General features: G+C 39.1%; 1 protein-coding gene across 3 annotated transcripts in view; it reads right to left on the bottom strand.

The window, feature by feature from the left end:
• The window catches only part of NKAIN3 (sodium/potassium transporting ATPase interacting 3), a 739500-nt gene that overhangs the window by 49673 nt on the left and 670676 nt on the right, over nucleotides 1-19151 (bottom strand). For all 3 annotated transcript variants that reach the window (XM_008956737.5, XM_008956739.5, XM_057303023.2), the window contains exon 5: nucleotides 16720-16780. In XM_008956737.5, coding sequence (XP_008954985.3) covers nucleotides 16720-16780 — 61 coding nt within the window. The remainder of the gene's footprint in view (nucleotides 1-16719; nucleotides 16781-19151) is intronic.

Here is a 19151-nt window from a genome sequence, read left to right as displayed (position 1 = left end):
TTCAAAGGCTCTGTCTAATGTAGGATTACATAATGATTTGTAAGAATTCCAACATTCTGTCCTTGCTGTCCCCCAAACAGAGTTGTGTCCCTGTGGAACTTTCACGAACTTGTGTTTGGTTGGATTTCTTCATATTTAAAATGAACAGCTAGTTTGGAAGGGAAAATTCATTAGTGTGCCACATTTTGAGGAATAATGGTTTTATCTTCTATGACTTGTTTTTATTCTGGAAAGGAAGCTTGTCTGCATAAAGGTCTCTTAGGAAAGAAAAGAAAACTCCGCGGAGGCAGAATTTGTGAATTTGAGTGTCATGTGGAAGTGCTCGCCTTCCCTCTCTCCAGGGCTGCTGAATAGTCCATGGGCAGGTCAGTGCCTGGTGCTCAGGACATTCCTGCTCACCTTTCCTTTAGCTTTTGACTGGCATTGCTTTCATTTTCTACCCCGTTTTTTCCCCAGTAGCATAAACCATGAGAGAAGATCTCTCTCCTGTCGTGTCATTTCAAGTCACTCCAGAGAGTCTTTGAAAATAATATCTCCTTTGAGTAAGGTGCTCAAAGTGGCTTTTTCCAATTGTTTTCAGTATTATTCCTTTAGATTCATTGATAAGCTTATTCTGGTTATTCTGCGAGGATCTCCTGGACTGTGCTTGCTTTAGTATTTGGTTTTTGATTCTTGAGTCAGGGAACCAGGCTGTAGAGTCCTTACAGGGGTGCATTTACTACTGCTGCAGCTTCTGTCATTGCTTTTTGTTGCAAGAGTTGTACTGTCTTAATAAAGATGTCTATAACACACCAGCTCTCACCATTCCAGCCCTCCCCTAACAGATAAAAACTTTTTTGTGTTGATTTTCTCACATTTGGAAAAAATAAGTTATTTTTCTTACTTTAGTCTGCATTTTTTTTTAAGAGACAGGGTCCTGCTTTGTTGTTCAGGCTGGACTGCAGTGGCATCATCACAGCTCACTGCAGCCTTAATCTCCTAGGCCCAAGAGATCCTCCCACCTCAGCCTCCCAAGCAGCAAGCACCAGCACACCCTGCTACTTTTCTTTCTTTCCTTTTTTTTAGAGACAAGGTCTCACCATGTCGCCCAGACTGGTCTCAAGCTTCTGGCCTCAAGACATCTTTCCACCTTGGCTTCCCAAACTGCTGGGATTACAGGTGCGTGTCACCACACAAGACTTTATCAGTATCTTTAATAGTACATTTTCTCTTATTTTAAGGGTCACTCAGCTCTTTTTAAAGACACACAAATTGTGCTCTCTTTCTCTATAGTAGATATGCCCTTAATCCTTCCTTAATCTTTGTCAACAGCTCAGTAATGAGATGGAGTGGCTGCCTTGGCCTTACTGAAGGCCCTCTCAAAGCTTTTGTAATTTTTCAATTACTGTCTGTTCAGTTTCACTGGTGGCTGAGGCCTTTGTGTCAGTATTGTTGGGCTCATTTGGAGGAACCTTTTATTCAGGAGAAAATAAGATTGGAAAAAATTCTTGAAAACACCTACCTTTTCTATTTTTGGAGCTATTCAACATTTTTATTTGACTGTACTTCTGGCTTTTGCTCCCACTGTGAGTCCAGATCTTTGGAATTAGATGTTTCTCATACTCAGTGCTGACAATTTTTTCCCATTTTAAAATTTTCTAATAGTGTATGATATTTACATAATGGGATAATGAATTTCTAAACTCTTTGGAGTCAATGAAGCAGAATAGAATGGCTGAGAGAAAAAATCATGGTCCAAAAGGTATGAGGCTTAAAACAATCCTGAGAGTTTGCCTAAATAGTTTTAGACAAATTCTTTTCCTATGTAATACATTTTTTCTTAGTTATCCAGTTTTTTCCCGCAATATATTTTTTAATCATTCTTATTTAAGTCTAGCCAATGTTTTACTTTGCTCTTTAAATCAAGTAACAAATGCTTGCTGGCATTGAAGTCTCTTCATAATTCCTTTTTACTGTCCGCTTTCACAATTTTGGACATTTCCGTTTTGAAATACTTTCTTTTTTTATAGCTCCTATTATTACTTTTGTTTCTCTCTTTCCTAGGACAATCTCCATGAAAATGCCATTTGCTCACTGAGATCTCTTTTATAAATCCTTTTCCCTTTCTATGAATTACTGTTCAAAGAAAACTGAATTTGATCATATCATTCCCAAGATTAAATCCATTCACTGCTCCACCTCATCCAGCAGAGCATCTGAAGTGGTGTGACCTGAGTGGGTACAGATGTGACAAGGTATCAATTCTCTCATTCCCTGGTGTGTGTGTGTGTGTGTGTGTGTGTGTGTGTGTTCATTGAGTGAGGCTTGGGGTAGTTAGCCTTCCAGGGCAGACATTTCTTCCTGGGAGATGGCTAGTTTATCTACCACTGGATGCCTATAAATGTTGGAATTCTCCAGCCGGGCGCTTGTAATCCCAGTGCTTTGGGAAGCTGAGGTGGGAGAATCACTTGAGCTCAGGAGTTCGAGGCTGCAGTGAGCTATGATTGTGCCACAGCACTCCAGCATTGGTGACAGAGAGAGACCCTGTCTCTAAAAAATCAAATTTAAAACAGAGGCATTCTCCGTGAGTGCCAAGTATGAAATAGGTTGAAAATCACTAGTGTAAAACGGAATCCAAGGTCCCTCAAGGACTGATTCACCGTTCATTTCGTGAACTGAACGTACCCAGTAACTTATGACTTCCTGATTGATCCAGATTTTCCACAAACATTCCTAAATATTTTATGGTGTTTCTGTGCTTTTATAGCTTATTTTCCCTGGTATCTAAAATGTCTTTCCTTTGTTCTCTTCCTGATGATGTGTATTTTGCACATGAGACCATACTATATGTTCTGAGCAGCCACATTTGATGCCTTGAGACACAGTTAGCCTCTGCTTATGTTTTCTGCACATCTGACTCACTTTACACAAACCAGTATCTGCATTTCACTCTTCTGTAATTATTTGCCTACCTCACTTCCTTATTAGAATGTAAGATCTTCTGGAAGATCGAGTTTTATTCATCTCTGTATCCTTGTGGCATGGCCTAACTCACAGAAGTCTCCCAATAATTGCTTCTTGAATGAGTGAATCAATTAATAAGTGAAAAATTAGCTATTTAGGTTTGTTTATTTATGCTTGTTTTGTTTATTAGGACAATATTTTAAGGACTAAAAAATGATAGTAATCATTACAGTGAATTCACGTTTGCAGGTTAAGTATTTAAGGGACTTAAAAGTCTAAAATTAAACAATAATATTTTGCCTCTGGACTATAAATGCTTTTGAATATGAACAGTTTAGTGACCTCAGAACAAGAAAAGATATGAGAGAAATACAGCCAATCAAACATTTCAATGCGTACAGGAGTTAGCAGCCTACCTAAAATATGGAAAGAATACAGGATTCCATCAGGTAATATGATTAAAAGAAGCAAATGGAATGTCAACAAAGTGTCTGTCAAGCCATATGAAAAGATGTTAAAATGTTTTAAAGGGCTAACAATTATTAAACCAACCAAAATGAGACTCTTAGTAGGAGTAAAGTCTTCTGTATTCAAATCTAATGTCCTTTGAGTCCCGTAGCTGTGGGCTGCTAGATTATTTTATGGAATGAGATTTTCTTTTGTTCCAACAACTATTAAAGAAAAGCTCTTTAAATTCATTAGTGGTAAGCTGTAGAATCTTCTTAGAATTTGGGTACCGCTTCCCCGCCGAAAATTCCTGAACATATAGAAATCTTAAGTTGTCTGAGATGCTTATTTATTGGAGAAGTGTATTTCTAACACATGAAATTAACTATAGAGGAAACAAAGTAAGCTAATCCCATATAGTGTTAATACTATTTCAGAAAGTACAGGTTAGAATTTTATAATCATTGGGATAATCTGTGTCTGCTTGGTATATAAAATCTTTTTAGTTCTTAAAATAATCAGATGGATTATATTAGATTTGTTAGATTAACCCACTGAAACCAATTCAAAATTTTAATTGAGTGATTGATTTTACACTTGTGATTTTAGGTTGAAAGACATGACAATATTTTATTAAATTTGTGTAATGTTATAAAAACTTGAGATTTAATTTATGAATGAGCTTATTTTATTAGATTTATTAGATTTGCTGGATTAGCTTAAAAACCAGCGAATGTTTTGTTTATTGGGACAAATATATGAAAGACTTCCAAAAATGATAATTACAATGAATTCATGTTAAATGTTTAAGGGAATTTAAGTTATAAATGGAACAGATTATTTAAAGGAATGTAGACTACTGAATTTAAACAGATTGAATAGTAATTGAAGTTTCAGTGTGGTGGCTTATGCCTGTAATCCCAGCACTTTGGGAGGCCAAGGTGGGCGGATCATGAGGTAAAGAGATTGAGATCATCCTGGCTAACATGGTGAAACCCCATCTCTACTAAAAATACAAAAACAAAATTAGCCAGGCGTGGTGGCGGGCACCTGCAGTCCCAGGTACTCGGGAGGCTGAGGCAGGAGAATGGCATGAAACCGGGAGGCAGAGCTTGCAGTGAGCCGAGATCGCGCCACTGCACTCTAGCCTGGGTGACAGAGTGAGACTCCGTCTCAAAAAAAAAAAAAAGGATGAAATTCTGATACATGCTACAATATGGATGAAACTTGAAAACCTTATGGGACATTAAATAAACCACACACAAAAGAACAAATGTTGTGTAATTCCATTTGCATGAGGTAATTAGAATAGACAAATGCACAGAGATAAAAAGTAGAGTAGAGGGCAGGTCGCGGTGACTCACGCCTGTAATCCCAGCACTTTGGGAGGCCGAGGCGGGTGGATCACCTGTGGTCAGGAGTTCGAGACCAGCCTGGCCAACATGGTGAAACCCCATCTCTACTAAAAATACTAAAATTAGCTGGGCATGGTGTCAGGCGCCTGTAATCCCAGCTACTCAGGAGGCTGAGGCGGGAGAATTGTTTGAACCGGAGAGGCGGAGGTTGCAGTGAGCCAAGATCGCACCATCACACTCCAGCCTGGGGGACAAGAATGAGACTTTGTCTCCAAAAAAAAAGGTAGAATGGAGGTTACTAGAGGCTGGAGGGAGGAGAGGATGAAAAGTTGAAAAGTTGTTGTTGAATGGGTACAGAGATACTGTTTAGGATGATGAAAAAGTTCTGGAAATGATAGTAGTGATGGTCGCACAACACTGTGAATGTACCTAATGCCACTGAGTTGTACACTTAAAAATATTAAAATGGTTAATATTATCTTACGTATTTTAGCACAATGAAAAGAAGCTCTCCCCTAAAGTGATTCTTAACACTTGCTAGATTTATAAGCAGAATACTTAAAGTTCTATGTAGCATCTAGAGCAGGGGTGTCTAATTTTTTGGCTTCCCTGGGCCACATTGGAAGAATTGTCTTGGGCCACACATAAAATATGCTAACACTAATGATAGTTGATGAGCTAAAGAAAAATCTCAAAACAATCTCATAAAGTTTTAAGAAAGTTTACAAATTTGTGTTGGGCCACATTTAAAGTCACCCTGGGCTGCATGTGGCCCATGGGCTGCGGGTTGGACAAGCTTGATTTAGAGCTTAAAAAAACAAAAAACCACCGTTTTTAAAAAATTTGTTACTTTAAAAAAATTACGTAATGGTTTAAAACCCTGAGTAGATATTAATAGAATTTTCTGGGCAGAAAAGCCTCCCTCATGAAAATGTACAAAGTCATAGAGAAACTTTGGTCTTCACCTGTTTCCCTGAAACTTTCTTTTCTCAGTTAGGAGGAAAACACAGTCAGTATGACACCTTGGCTTTGACTTTAAGACTAGTAACTAAGTGTTTGTTTTCCTTAAGTAAAAAAGAAACAGATTTAATTTACTTTTCCAAATAAACACGTAGGTGAGTAAATAGAAAATGAGGCAAATATAGAGCAAAGGAAAAGAAAATAAAACTTAAGCCCAACGTGTGATTTTTTTCTCACAACATATGAAAACACAGTATACTTTTTATCCTTTTCACAGAGCCCTCCCGCTCAATACGGGATTTACAATGAAGTCTCTGGGACAATCTGCCCTTTAATTCACTACTTTTTTGAGAGTCAGCAGGTCAGGGAAGCCCAGATCATCTCTTCGACCATTTGGTATGAAGCTGCTTCTGAAGACAAGCCCTTTGTTTTGGCTGGAAGCCTTTCCAGTAAGTGATTCCCTGCTTGCTTACTGCTCCTTCTGCCAGGAATGCTCTCCTGGCCTTTGCCTCTTAGCTCCTTTTCATCCTCAGGTGTTAGCCTACATGTCCTCTTCTCAGAGGGAGCTTCCCAGGCATGCTGGAGGCACTTCTGTTTGCTGAATGCTTGATACGCTGGACTCCTGACTCTCCCTTGAATGACAGGAGAACTCCTGCCTGTTTCTACTCGGGGTCTCCCTGTCTGGGAGGGAACCTTTCTCTGACAGACTCTCTCAGGTGCTCCTCAGTGTCTTATGCCTCAAAGGCACTTATCACCTGCTTCTCAAATTATATGGTCAACCTTTCTCTGAGCAACACTCAACGACCCAGGCCCGTTTGATACTGTGGCTCCAGCATTTGAAACGTGCGGCTTCCAAAGCTTCAGTGCTGGTCTATGTCCAGCAGGAAGAAAGGATAAGAGCATGAAGAATCACACGTGGAAGTTATTTAGGGGCCAGGACTGGAACCCTCGTCTAGAATACAATCTCATGGGGCATCTAAATGCCTGGAGGCTGGGGTAGATGGTACAGCTGTGTGCTTGGGAGGAGAACAAACAAACGGGCTTAGTGAAGAGCCAGCCAGTCTCTGACACAAGCTTGTACATAGCTGTCATGACATCACTGAAGGTGGTATTAAATGAATAAGGGTTGGGAAACAATAGGAGTTTTGTAGTTGATTGAACTGTGACAAAGAAAGATGTCTTCAGAAAATACCACTAACTTTAATATAGATTTTCTGTACTTACAATCAGCGAGAAAGAGAGAGAGGGAGGGAGAGAGAAAGAGAAAAATCTGTTTCCTTCTATGAGGAAAAATATGGATAAAATGGAAACACTAGTTTGTTATAACTTAGAAATAATTTATAACTAACTTACTTTGTGTCTTATACAATTTAGAAGGAGAGATAAATGCTTTTACCAAATGTTCCCTATTTTTTTTCACACTTGCATTCAAGTCATATGAATACTCCCTAATATCTCATTTAGGTGGCAGTTTCAAATACTGTTCCCAGAAAGAACACTAAATTATTATTTTTTTCTTAGTAAAGTACATAGTCTAGAGAACATGAAGATGAGTGTTCCATATATGCCCTTTATTGCTGGTTACTTGTATGATACTTCTTTTTAAGGTAGTGTAAAATCAGATCTCCATTAAATCTTAAATAATTGGTCCAAGACTATAGCTCTTAAAAATATTATATGCCATTTTGTTATTTAAAAGGATAAACATCTCTTTTATTGTCTGGTCTTACTTTAAAAACATTTCTGTTTTATTGGCTGACCTTACTTAAAATGCTTTAGTATAACAGTGTGAATGTTAATATAAACTCTATAGTAGGAATGATTAGTTAATATTTTAAGGACATAATGACAGCTCATCACTCCAAAAGCAGCTTGAACAAGTTCTTCAAAATTGGTTACCTGTGTCTGCATCAGAAATCTGCTTAATCTGCATAAGAATATTTAAAGTACCTTTAAAAATTGAGGCATAATAGATGTACATAGTTTTGGGGGCACGTGATAATTTAATACATGCCTATAATTTGCAAAGATCAAATCAGTGTACTTGGGATATACATCACTTAAATATTTGTCTTTTCTTTATGGTAGAAACATTCAAAGTATTCTCATCTAGCTATTTCCCAAAGTGCAATAGATACTGTAAATTATAGTCACTCTACTATTGAACACTAGATATTAAAAATAATTTTTAATTGGCAAAATATGTGCTGTTCAAGAGGTGCGATTTTCTGGAAATCCAGGAAAAAAAGTGTTCAAGGAAGGAGAAGTCAACAGCAGCCAAAGCTGTCAATCAATCTTGATAAGATCCAAGAGAACTTGACAATTAGGAAGTCCCTGCTGGCCTCTGAGACAGCATCTTCAGTGATAACTCAGGAGGCATGAGAGTGAGTGGGAGAGGGGTGAGGAAGGGAGTGCTGTCAGTCTCGGCCACTTTGCAGAGAAGCTGGGATGTGGAGGGAAGGAGTATGAGAGAAGTTGGGATGTGGAGGAAAGGAGTATGACAGACAGGAAAGTTAAATTCACGCCAGTTGGAGTCAAGGGTGATTTCTATTTTCTTTTTCTGGTTGATGTGACTTTGTTTATAAGCTGAAGGGAAAAGACCTAGTGGAGTAAGAAGCTGGGCAGAGGGAGTAAAGTTGGGGGAGGGGACAGAGAGAAAAAATAATTAAGAGAGCAAGGTGCTTAAATAGGTGGGTGGGATGGACATAGCAGCCACAAAAGCCACGGGACACAATGAAGTCTGCTTTTTCTGTCAGGAAAATGATGATCACAGATGGATACAGACAGATCTGACAGATAGAGAGCCTGGGAACTTGAGGAAATCATTCCCACTGCTTTTATTTTTTTGTGTGACAGAGTCTCAGTGATGGAGTCTTAATGCTAAGGGTGCAAGGCAGAGGAGGAGAAAGCCGCCGGCGGTCACATTGCCTCTTTGGGCCTCAATTATTCATCCCCAAAATGAGGATAGAAACTCTAAGTTCTCTAAAATGAGGCTAGGGTGATCTGCGGCACTGACAGCTCAAATAATTCACTTTTAGGGGCCTTGGAGAAAGCAGTGATGAAGAATGAGTGGGAGGCCCCTGGAGCGGGTTGGGCGGCTCACATGTGACGTTGTGAGGTTGCATCAGGCTATGTGCTCCTCTCTGCACCACTAAGCAGCTTAGGGACAGACGTGCAGAAGTGGAGGTTCAGTAAACCCACAGTGGGGCTGGCAGAGCCAGCTTTGTGAGACCATTAAGAAGAGGGGTTGTTGGGATTAGAATAATGAATTTAGATTTAAAATGGAAACACAGAGGCCCTGGCAAGATGCTGTCAACTGCTCTTCTGCTGGGCTCCTAAATTTTACCACTAATAACTAGGATAAAACTATTGCACAAGATCCTCATGAAATCCTTACAGTCCATTTTTTTCTTTGCTGTGCATCCAGGGTGTCACGAGGGTGTGATTTTTAAATTTGGTACTCTGCTCCCTCATTATCACATCTGCATCCCAAATCCCACATTTTCCACTCGGCACCACCTGGATGGCAGATTCTTCATTCTTCCTTCTCAAGTAAAGTGCTTGAGAAGTGCTGCACAACCTGGCACTGTTGGTAATGGTGAGAACTGGAGAGCTCTGACCTGTCTAAAGCAGGGAGTAGGGAGATGTGATTCCTCCTTCTGAGCGGGCAGGCATTTGTGTAGAGGGCCTGTTTTAGTGCTGAGGCTGATGCATCAGACTTTGTTACTGTAACTCTGGAGCATAGAGGTCAGGGTGTTTTGAAACCACTCCTGATGTTGACCATTTGTAAATCAGTGAAGAAGGAAATGTGACGTGCCTGATCACACGTTGAAATCACCCCCACCCAAAAGCATCATCTATAGAACTGCAGTGTCAGAGCTGTCAGTGACTTGCGGATCCCCAAAGAGGTGATGTGATTCAGCAGTGGTCACAGAGCTAGATATTGGCAGTTAGGACCACCATCACTGAAATCATTTCTAACATCTGGTTTCAAGTAGAAACATAGAAAATTAGACCCCCCTCTGGGGTGCAGGAGTTGTCTGCTTGCTGGTCTCAAGTTTTTGGCAAAACAAGCTACACCTTCTCTCCAGAAAATTTCCAGATAATGTAAGCGCATAATATAGGGCCATGCTTTTGCTCTGGAAAATTGATAAAAGATATAAGTGCACAAATACCTTATTATGAATTAATCATTTTTTTTTCTGTGGTACAGGGAATGGGAAGTTTAAATTTTCTTAGGGAGTGAGGAAAGAGATATGAGAGATAATGTAAAGACAAGCATTTTCTCCACTATGTATTTTGTATAACAAATATGCACTGATTTCCTATGATGTTCCATACACTGAAGCAGGTTCTGAGATCCTAGGGTAGGTAAGACATGATCTCCACCTTTTATGAGTGGGGGATGCAATTAATTAAAAAGTAATTTGAGTGCAGATTCAGAGACACACTCAGGGTCTACTGCGGCATGGAGAAGAGGGTGTTTGTGGGAAGAATGTTAAAGAACATGTAGGAGTTTTTAGTTATTTGAAGGGAGATGCTATGGTCTGAATGTTTATTACCCTCCCACCCCCACCAATTCATATGTTGAAACCTAATCCCCAGCGTGATAGTGTTAGTAGGTGAAGCCTTTGGGAAGTGATTAGGTCACTCTTGAATGGGTTAGTGCCCTTATAAAAGAGACCTCAGAGAACTGCCTTGCTTGCTTGCCCATTTGAGAACACAGGAAGAAGACAGTCATTTATGAACAGAGAAGTGGGCCCTCACCAGACACCAAGTCTGCTGGTACCTTGATCTTAAACTTTTCACAACAGAACTCTGTGAAATAACTTCCTGTTATTATAAGCTACCCAGTCTATGGTATTCTGATATAGCAGCCCAGAAGAACTAAGACAGGAGGCGAAGATGTCTCATTTGATGATTAACTGGGTGTGGACAATCAGGGAAGAGTCAGGGAATACAAGGAATATGCCCAAGCTTTTCAGCTGATGTGAAGAGCTGTCATTTATATAAATGGAGATAGAGAAGAGAAAAGGAAGAACCTTCTCCCCGATCTCTGCCATTGGAAACCCTAATCATCTTACTGAGTCCATTTGTTCATACATTGACTCATTCATTTAATATTTATTCATTGAAAATTGTGTAGGGTTCCCTTTATGTTAGGAAATGGGGTCAGCCTTGGTGAATAATATGACTTTAAAAAATTACAGTTGTGTTAAATGTTGCCAAGGAAAAAGCACAGTGTGCAATGAAAGCATCTCACAATATATCATCCGTATCTTCAACTAACCCGGAGAGGGTGGGAGGAAAATGGTTAAATTTCAGAAGAGACAGCTAAGCTGAAATCTGAAGGGTGTATATAAGTTAGTGGGTCAACAGAGGGAGGAGGCCTCTCTGAAAGGCCTGGGTATGAAAGCTCTTGGTGGATTCAGGAAAACAGATGTGGCTGGAGGTGGGGGAGGGAGGAGAGTAGGATATATCGCTGTAGATGATTCTTAGTCAGGCTGAATTATAATCAGGAATCCTGGCTTAAGGAGATAGGCAATATTTTAGGCTCTACTTCACTGTGAGTTTAGTGGTAACCTTGGATCTGGTTCTGGTAAAGGGGCTTCTCTATCTTTCCCCTGTGGGGAATCTCCAGTTGGTTTGCTGGTTTGGGCATTTGAATGCTTATGATATTCTTGAGAGAGAGTCTGTCTCAGTAACCTATTTAAGGGATGGAATCTTGTCACTCAACCAGAGCACTGTAGCTGGGATCCTGTTCTGTGCTGCCTGAACTTCCTGTGTGTGGGGTGGCCGAGGTTACAACCCTGCTGGTCCCCACTCTTTGACAGTAACTCTGTCCCCTTCACCACATGTTGCAGATGAGTCGACTCCTAAATGCCTGCCTTACTCTGTGAGTGCATCCCTTTCAAGTAAGTCCCTGTTTTCTCATCAGTGTCTTGTCCAGGAGTTTACAAAATTAAGCTCTTGTTCTGACGTGGTACAGTGGAGGTTTATTTTATCTCCCTATACCTTGATTTTCAAAATTACTAAAAATATATCTAATTGCATTAAAAATGTAGGACCTCCACTTGCCTCACATAAACATTTGCAAGTGCATCGGACATCTCACTAAATTCGAAATATAAAGCAGTATCAAACTTGAGAAACTTGGAATTTTAAAAATGACTGTAAAACTGAGTTGTTGGGCCCAGAAAATTTATTTAACACTATAAACTCAACAAATATTTCTTTTTCTTATTTTTTTTTGAGACAGCGTCTCTCTCTGTCAGCCAGGCTGGAGTGCAGTGGCAGGATCTCAGCTCACTGAAACCTGGAACCTCCATCCCACCAACTCCCACTTCCGATCCCAAGCTCAAGTGATCCTCCCACCTGAGCCTCCCGAGTAGCTGGGACCACAGGCACACACCACCACACCCGGCTATGTTTTTGTATTTTTGGTAGAGATGAGGTCTCACCGTGTTACCCAGGCTGCCCTTGAATTGCTGAGCTCAAGTGATTTGCCTGCTTCAGCCTTGCAAAGTGCTGGGATTATAGGGTTGAGCCACCACACCCAGCCAACAAATATTTCTTTATTGAATTCTACATGCAAGGCATTTTTCTGAACTATAGGGTTACAGTGGGGAGCAAAACAAAGATTCTACCTTCATAGATCTTGCTAGTGGGAGGATTAGCTAGTCATTGTGTAGCTATTTGGCAGAGCCATCTCAGCAAATTAGGAAAATGTTTCAGGATCTAAATCTGAGCTCTAGTGAGGCTGAAGGAGAGAGAATCAGCCTTTAGGACAGTTACATGCAACCAACTAGATAGTTACCAAAAAAAAAAAATATGCACTGTGAGAATCAGTAGATTCTTAATGGCTTATTAGGCAAATGTGGTGGCTCCTTTGAAATGTTCACTGTGACTTCAGGATCACCCTTACCAATATTGCACATTTTTCCATCTTTGACTCACAGCACTGTCCTCTCCTCTCACCTTCAAATGTTCATACATTGCTAGGGGTGCAAAACAATGGACTGGTTTTCTACTCTGAAGATCTTCCAGGCCTCTGCTTATTCCCTCCCCTGGTGTCTGGCCTTGTGGTCACCTTACTTCTCTGAGGCTTCCATACATTATAAGTTGGGAAAAGGAAATTCATAAATTAACATTCAAACTAGTCTTTTTTTTTCCTACCATTCACTTCTTTCATAAATTCTTAGGTGGAGATAGGATTTTAAAAAGTTTTCAGCTCACACCATTGCTATGGAAATATCACCTCATTTTCTTAGAAGGAGTTCATGGGCAGACAGGTAAATACATGAACATTAGCCAGCAGGAAGCTTCAAGGACAGTAGAGCGATGAAATGTTTTTCTGATAGTTATGCTTCCTTCCAATAAAAAGTTCCTCAAAAGTATAATAGCAAGGGTCAAATGTTTATATGAAGAACTATTTAGAGCTTTTTAATGTAAAATATTGAACCCACATCTGAGGGGTTCATTTCCTTTCAAAAACTGTTAGGGTTTTCAATATACTTTTGTCTCTCATCATTCAACATATACAACCCAGACTAGACTTTGTGAGCCCAAATAAATGTGCCAGTTGCAATTTGCAGCCTAATATCAGAAGGAGTAGTGCTAGCAACAGACCCTCTGAAAAAGCCTGGCAGTATGGATACAAGTAAAATGCTATTTTTCACCTTATCGCCACACTTCTCTGAATTAAAAACATTATTTATGGAAAGTCTAACAAGTAGTAACAAATCCTCGAGTTCATTTTCAGCAAATGATTCCCAAACAAGGTGTTGACAGATTTCTATCATTATGATTCCAGAGATTCTAGTCTCATGAAAGTGTTCATGGAGATTGATATATATTTGTGTATATATATTTAAAAGCAATGAAAAATGGAAGGAAGAGATATAACTAGGCTTTTTCATTAGAATGAATGACGAGAAGCTCTGACCCCACCTAGCACTCTGCCTTTTGTGAGCTTTTTATTTCATTGTCTTTGACCTGCAATCATAATCTTTATAAGAAATAGTTAATAAAAGAGGCTGAGAGGTAACTAAGAAGACGGGTGGCTAGAAATAAGTGTTTCCTCAAGTATTTATTACCCTTCGGAAATGTCTGTCTGAAATGTAAGTCCCATATATCCACTTTAACAGTGCAGAGGAGGGAAGTGGTAGCTGTTATTAATTTTTAAGGCTGGCTGGCAGTTTTCAGCCCAAGAACAAGGCTTAACTTTGCATTTTGAATAATGCAGAAATTTTCATTAGTTAGAATAGAATCAAAATTATGAATGATGTATTGTCTGCCAAAAAACTGACATTATATTATATTTGCAGATCTCTTTTAGAATAAGATTTCCAGAAGTGTACTTAGACAAATTGGAAAGATACCAGTATTGTTTACTTATTTTATGTGTAAGTTTTGGAAAAATAATTCAAAGGACATGTCTTCCTGACTGAGGGTTGGTAATGTCATATCCAAGGGGCAGTTCATTGTTGCACCTAAAAGCTAAGTGTTGGCACAAATAGTACTAGTGTATGAGATCATTGCAATTGGTTTCAGACATTACTTTTTGCTCACATCTGCCTTCTGCACTTTTGTTTCCTACCTCATTCAATAAAAAATATAAAATTACCCTCATTTGAGAACTATCAAATGTTTGTGACTGCTTTCCATTATCATCTCTCTTCCAGCAGATTATCATGTTAAGTTAGTCTTGGGCATATATACTTTGCTTTGAGCACCCAAGTTTCGTTTTGACTCTGAGTCAATTTGAATTGATGACGATACAAGTACTATATCCAGATGTCTCTTGGTAATGTAATGTATGGCCCTAATAACAAATGCTAGAATTAAACCACTAATAGAATAGTCTCCTAGCAGCTGCTTCAATCCCAGTTTGAAGGGCACTGAAATAGCTGATTCGGAGATTTCTGTAGAGAAACTTAAGCTAATTAAAGACATCAAAGTCAATGGAACGACGATATCTGGCAGTGAACAATACAATTTATATACACTGAAAAGAAGGCTAATAGAAAGTTAACAAAAGTATCCATTTAGATGAGTCTTTTATTTTGCATGCCATTTTGCATTTCCCAGCTTTGCTTAAACCACAAGTCTCAAGGAAAAGACTGTTGTGTATTTATTGCACTACATAATAAGACTATTGATTAATCTGCCTTTTCTCCCACTGTTAGGTACAACTGAGCACTGGTGCCTTTTGAGAGTCTTTGACCAGTTTAGTGAGGAGGAAAAGAAAGAGGACTGTTTGTTTTGGTTGTTGTTGTTGTTTGATAACTACTCAAAAGTAGGTATCTACTTTATAAGAGATTCAGCTGGGACTTACCAATTTATTAATTTTTTGACTTATTCAGCTCAAATTCCAATAACTTTCAGGTTGAAATTCCAGTTAATATTGTTCATGCTCAACCAACTGTTTTTGGCTGTGCAGCCTGTCCTAGCTCTGGGTTGGAAGCATGCTGCTAACCTTCTGTATGTTAACTCCATCAGGTTGTAGAACTACTAATAAAACTCCTAAAAATAGAGATTTGAAGTTAACCTCAAAATGAAAAGTGTTGTCATTAGAACTGCACTTGTCAAGTGACAGAAACTTTTTGACTTATCTAGCATTAAAAAAAAAAAAAAACAACTCTGAGTAAGCATTAAATACATGATGCAATTTGTCTGCATGCTTTCACTGCCTGATACTTTTAATCTCAGGGTCTGAGGTTTGGTCAAATAAATTGAGACAAGACCCCATCAGATTCTGGATTCCAACTCATATATCATGCACCACTCATCTGTTTGATGGGAAGCATTCATCAGACCCCTTTGATGTTGTGTTCTGGAAGGAAGTTACAATGGCTAGCTACTTTGCTTCATTTTGTTACAAATTCAAACAATGACTGCAATGCAATCTCTGGTTTGGTTAGGTGTGATTTATCTATATAATTTATTTTTTGAAAGTAAATTAAAATTTTGAAAGTAAACTAAAATTTTGAAAGTAGGCTGGGCATGGTGGCTGACGCCTGTAATCCCAGCACTTTGGGAGGCCGAGGCGGGTGGATCACGAGGTCAGGAGATCGAGACCATCCTGGCTAACACAGTGAAACCCCTTCTCTACTAAAAATACAAAAAAATTAGCTGGACATGGTGGCGGGTGCCTGTAGTTCCAGCCACTCAGGAGGCTGAGGCAGGAGAACGGTGTGAACCCGGGAGGCGGAGCTTGCAGTGAGCCGAGATCACGCCACTGCACTCCAGCCTGGGCGACAGAGGGAGACTCCGTCTCAAAAAAAAAAAAAAAGAAAAAAAAATTTTGAAAGTAAATAAAAAAATGTGAGTCCCTAACAGAGTTGTGCCAAGAAGTGTCTTATACATCAGCAGGTACTCAATGAAGGTCATTTGTTGACCTATGGTGCTAAAGCTCTATCATATAACTTCAGGTCATAATATTAATAAATGTTTTTCCTTTGGGTGTTCTGTTAAAACATGATTTAGCTTTTAAGCATCCCATTAACTTTTTTTTAGCACCTCGTAAATTTTTTTTTTTTTTTGCATCTCATCTGGAAGGTTGTAAATTTTAGTTTTTTCATTGCATTTTATATGGTTTATATACATATAGATCTTTCTGTAATGTATTATTGTATTGATATCATTACTGTTACTCAGACTTCAAAATTCTGCCACCAACATGCCTAAAATTGGTAATAGGTAAAACAACCGCTGACTGTCTACTCGGCATAATGGTTAGGTGTCTGATGAAAAGCTGCTAATATATGATATGACAGCAGTCCTTGTCCTTCTGAGTCTCTGCACGTGCTCTCACAAATTGAGTGTTTCTATATGTAGCGTCACCTTATTTGTGTGCAATTCAGTCTGTCAACTTTTGACTGTAACTTTAGTATGCTGAGTTCAATCATTTTAGACTCCAGATATAAAAGATTTCATAGTCCTGTAATGATTAGTTTTGGAAGCTGTATCTCATTCAAAAGGAACCCACAGGGAGAGAGAAAACAGTACTTACATGTGTCTTCTTCTTCCATGGAAATACTGATCACATAACAGGCATACACAAAACCCACCAACTGCAAAAGGGAAAAAATGTGTACCTTAAGAATCTATGCCAAGTTTCCATACTTAAAGAACCAATATAATCTAATAAAGATAAATATTTATGAGCAACTTTTAAGAGTTTGCGGTGGAAGAAACTCTTTTAAAATGATAGCTGTGATTTTAAAAGAGCCTTTTCATTTCTATGTAGCCTTAATAGCTTTCTAAAAAGTACACAGAAATGGGGGAAGAAACCAGTTTCTAGATATTTCACTTAGATTTTGATTTGGGACTTACAGTTCCTGTATTTTATAATCAGCAAAGATTATTAAGAAATCCATTTTAAAGTTTTGATTTTTTTCTGATGATTGAGCATTTTGTACTAGCACTAATTAACTATAACTATTTTAATGTTTAAAAGCTACAGAAGGAATCAAAACATGTTGCTTATAAATTAAATACCAATCATCTACTTAATTATTTAAAATGCTCTGGGAATGTAAATCATATTTGGATACTAAATTGCTTTGTTAATCATACCACAAGAAAACACGTTAACTTGCTGGTGATTCAGTAGTGATAAAATAAAACAGAAGAGATGATTTGTACTTTGGATACTAGTAATTCAGAGAATAAATGCAGGAGTAGAACTTAACCTCTGCATTTATGATGCTAAGAGGACGATTTTTATTCCATGGAGCCAAAGACACTGCAATTCCTAGAGGACAAAATTGTCTATGAATCTAGTCCAGTCTAAAAATACTTACTATAAGCACTTCAGGTATGAAAAATAGATACTTGATAGCTGCTATAGTTTATCTTCTTGTCTTTGTTAACGTTTGTTTCCACCCTTTACCCCCATTATAAAATAATACCGGGAAAAGAAACTTTTTCTGATAGTCCTGGTGTCAAAGGCTAAAGTTTCCAATGCAGAGAACAAGATATCTGGGGCTTTTGACTGCCCATGTGAATTAGGACCCTGAGCTTGTAATCCATCTCTGGACTGTCTGGACAAAGGCCAAGAAGCCCTGAGAGGGCGAGAGGTTAGGGAAAAGTTTAGGGTGAGGTCTTAGGAGAAGGACTTACAGAGAAATCTGCCAGGGTGCTGATGGTTCCTCCCACCCAGCGGGCACCTCCTCTCACCTGAAGCCAAGTGAGGGGGTGCTGCAGAAAGCACTTGGGGAGCTTAACATTTCTTACATTTTGGGAAACATGGGGGCTTGGCACCCAACTCACACTTGGAAGAGTCAAAAGGCAAGAGGCTGTGTCTAGAGGGGCTTTTGGTTGCAGTGTGTGGAGACAGGACTGGGCAGAATTAGCAGGGCAGGATGTGCGTGTGTGCCCTTAGCCTGGGGGTAAGGCCTCTGGAGAGATCTTCCTGTGCTGTTCTGGAGTTGGAGCCATCCCAGAGGACTTCCTGGTAGGGCAGGTGACCTCAGAAGAAGGATGGTGGTACTTTGGCTATAGAAGGCAAGCAGGGGTGCAAAGTGGCAAACCAGGGAGGCTGATCATCCGAGAAACAGGTAGAGATCCTAAAGGGGGGTGGGGTGGGATTCTGAAGAACCCCTAAAAGCACCCCACAAGAAGAAGCATGAGCTTGTGGGAGCTGTCACACTCAGAGAGTATCCCTGTCAGATTACAGTGGAACCCATCATGCTAACACCTTGTTCCCTCCTTTTCTCTCATCATTTCTCCTTCTACTTCATCCCCATGATAACGCAGAGGAACAGTGAGAGAAATGGGGTGAGAAGAGGAGGAAGCAGTTCTGTGTTCCTTCCTCTCTGCAAATCTGCAAGTTGAAATCAGGCCCAAGCTGAGCGGGAGAGTTTTTAAGTGGATGAGAACTTGCAGTAACCTGGACTAGATATTTAATATCTCTGAGGAGCTAAAAGAGCTATAAATTCTGCTTGAAATATGATCCAAAGGGTGAGATTGAACAAAGCCGTAATGTGTACTTGAAGGGACAGTGAGAGAACAAACAAAATTGCCTTTCAACTGTATTCTACCAACCCATTCAGTAAACCAGTTACATACACAAGAAAGAAATGGTCCCTAATCCCGTCACTAATAACCTTACAATAGATTTCTTTCCAATCTTTCTCTCTTGCAGTTGCTATATATCACTTATACTCTTATGACCCAAGTTAATACTCTTCATAAGCTTAATTATTAATGACTACATAAATTTGTATTATTTAAATATACTGCTATGTATTAAAGTAATGTTCTATTATTGAAAGTTGTTTTCAAGTTGTAAATAATATTGTGAAAAATATTAATGCTTTTCCTGAATTTTTGATGATCTGATTCCCAGAGGTAAAATTATTATTTCAGAAGTGCCATTGAATATTTTTATGACTATTTTTTACACATTATTGGTTTTTGGAAAGTTTGTATCATCTATCC

This window comes from Pan paniscus, chromosome 7, assembly GCF_029289425.2.
Source record: "Pan paniscus chromosome 7, NHGRI_mPanPan1-v2.0_pri, whole genome shotgun sequence".
Lineage (NCBI taxonomy): Eukaryota > Metazoa > Chordata > Mammalia > Primates > Hominidae > Pan > Pan paniscus.
Note: the sequence above shows the minus strand (reverse complement) of the source record. Positions and strands in the feature narration are given on the sequence as shown.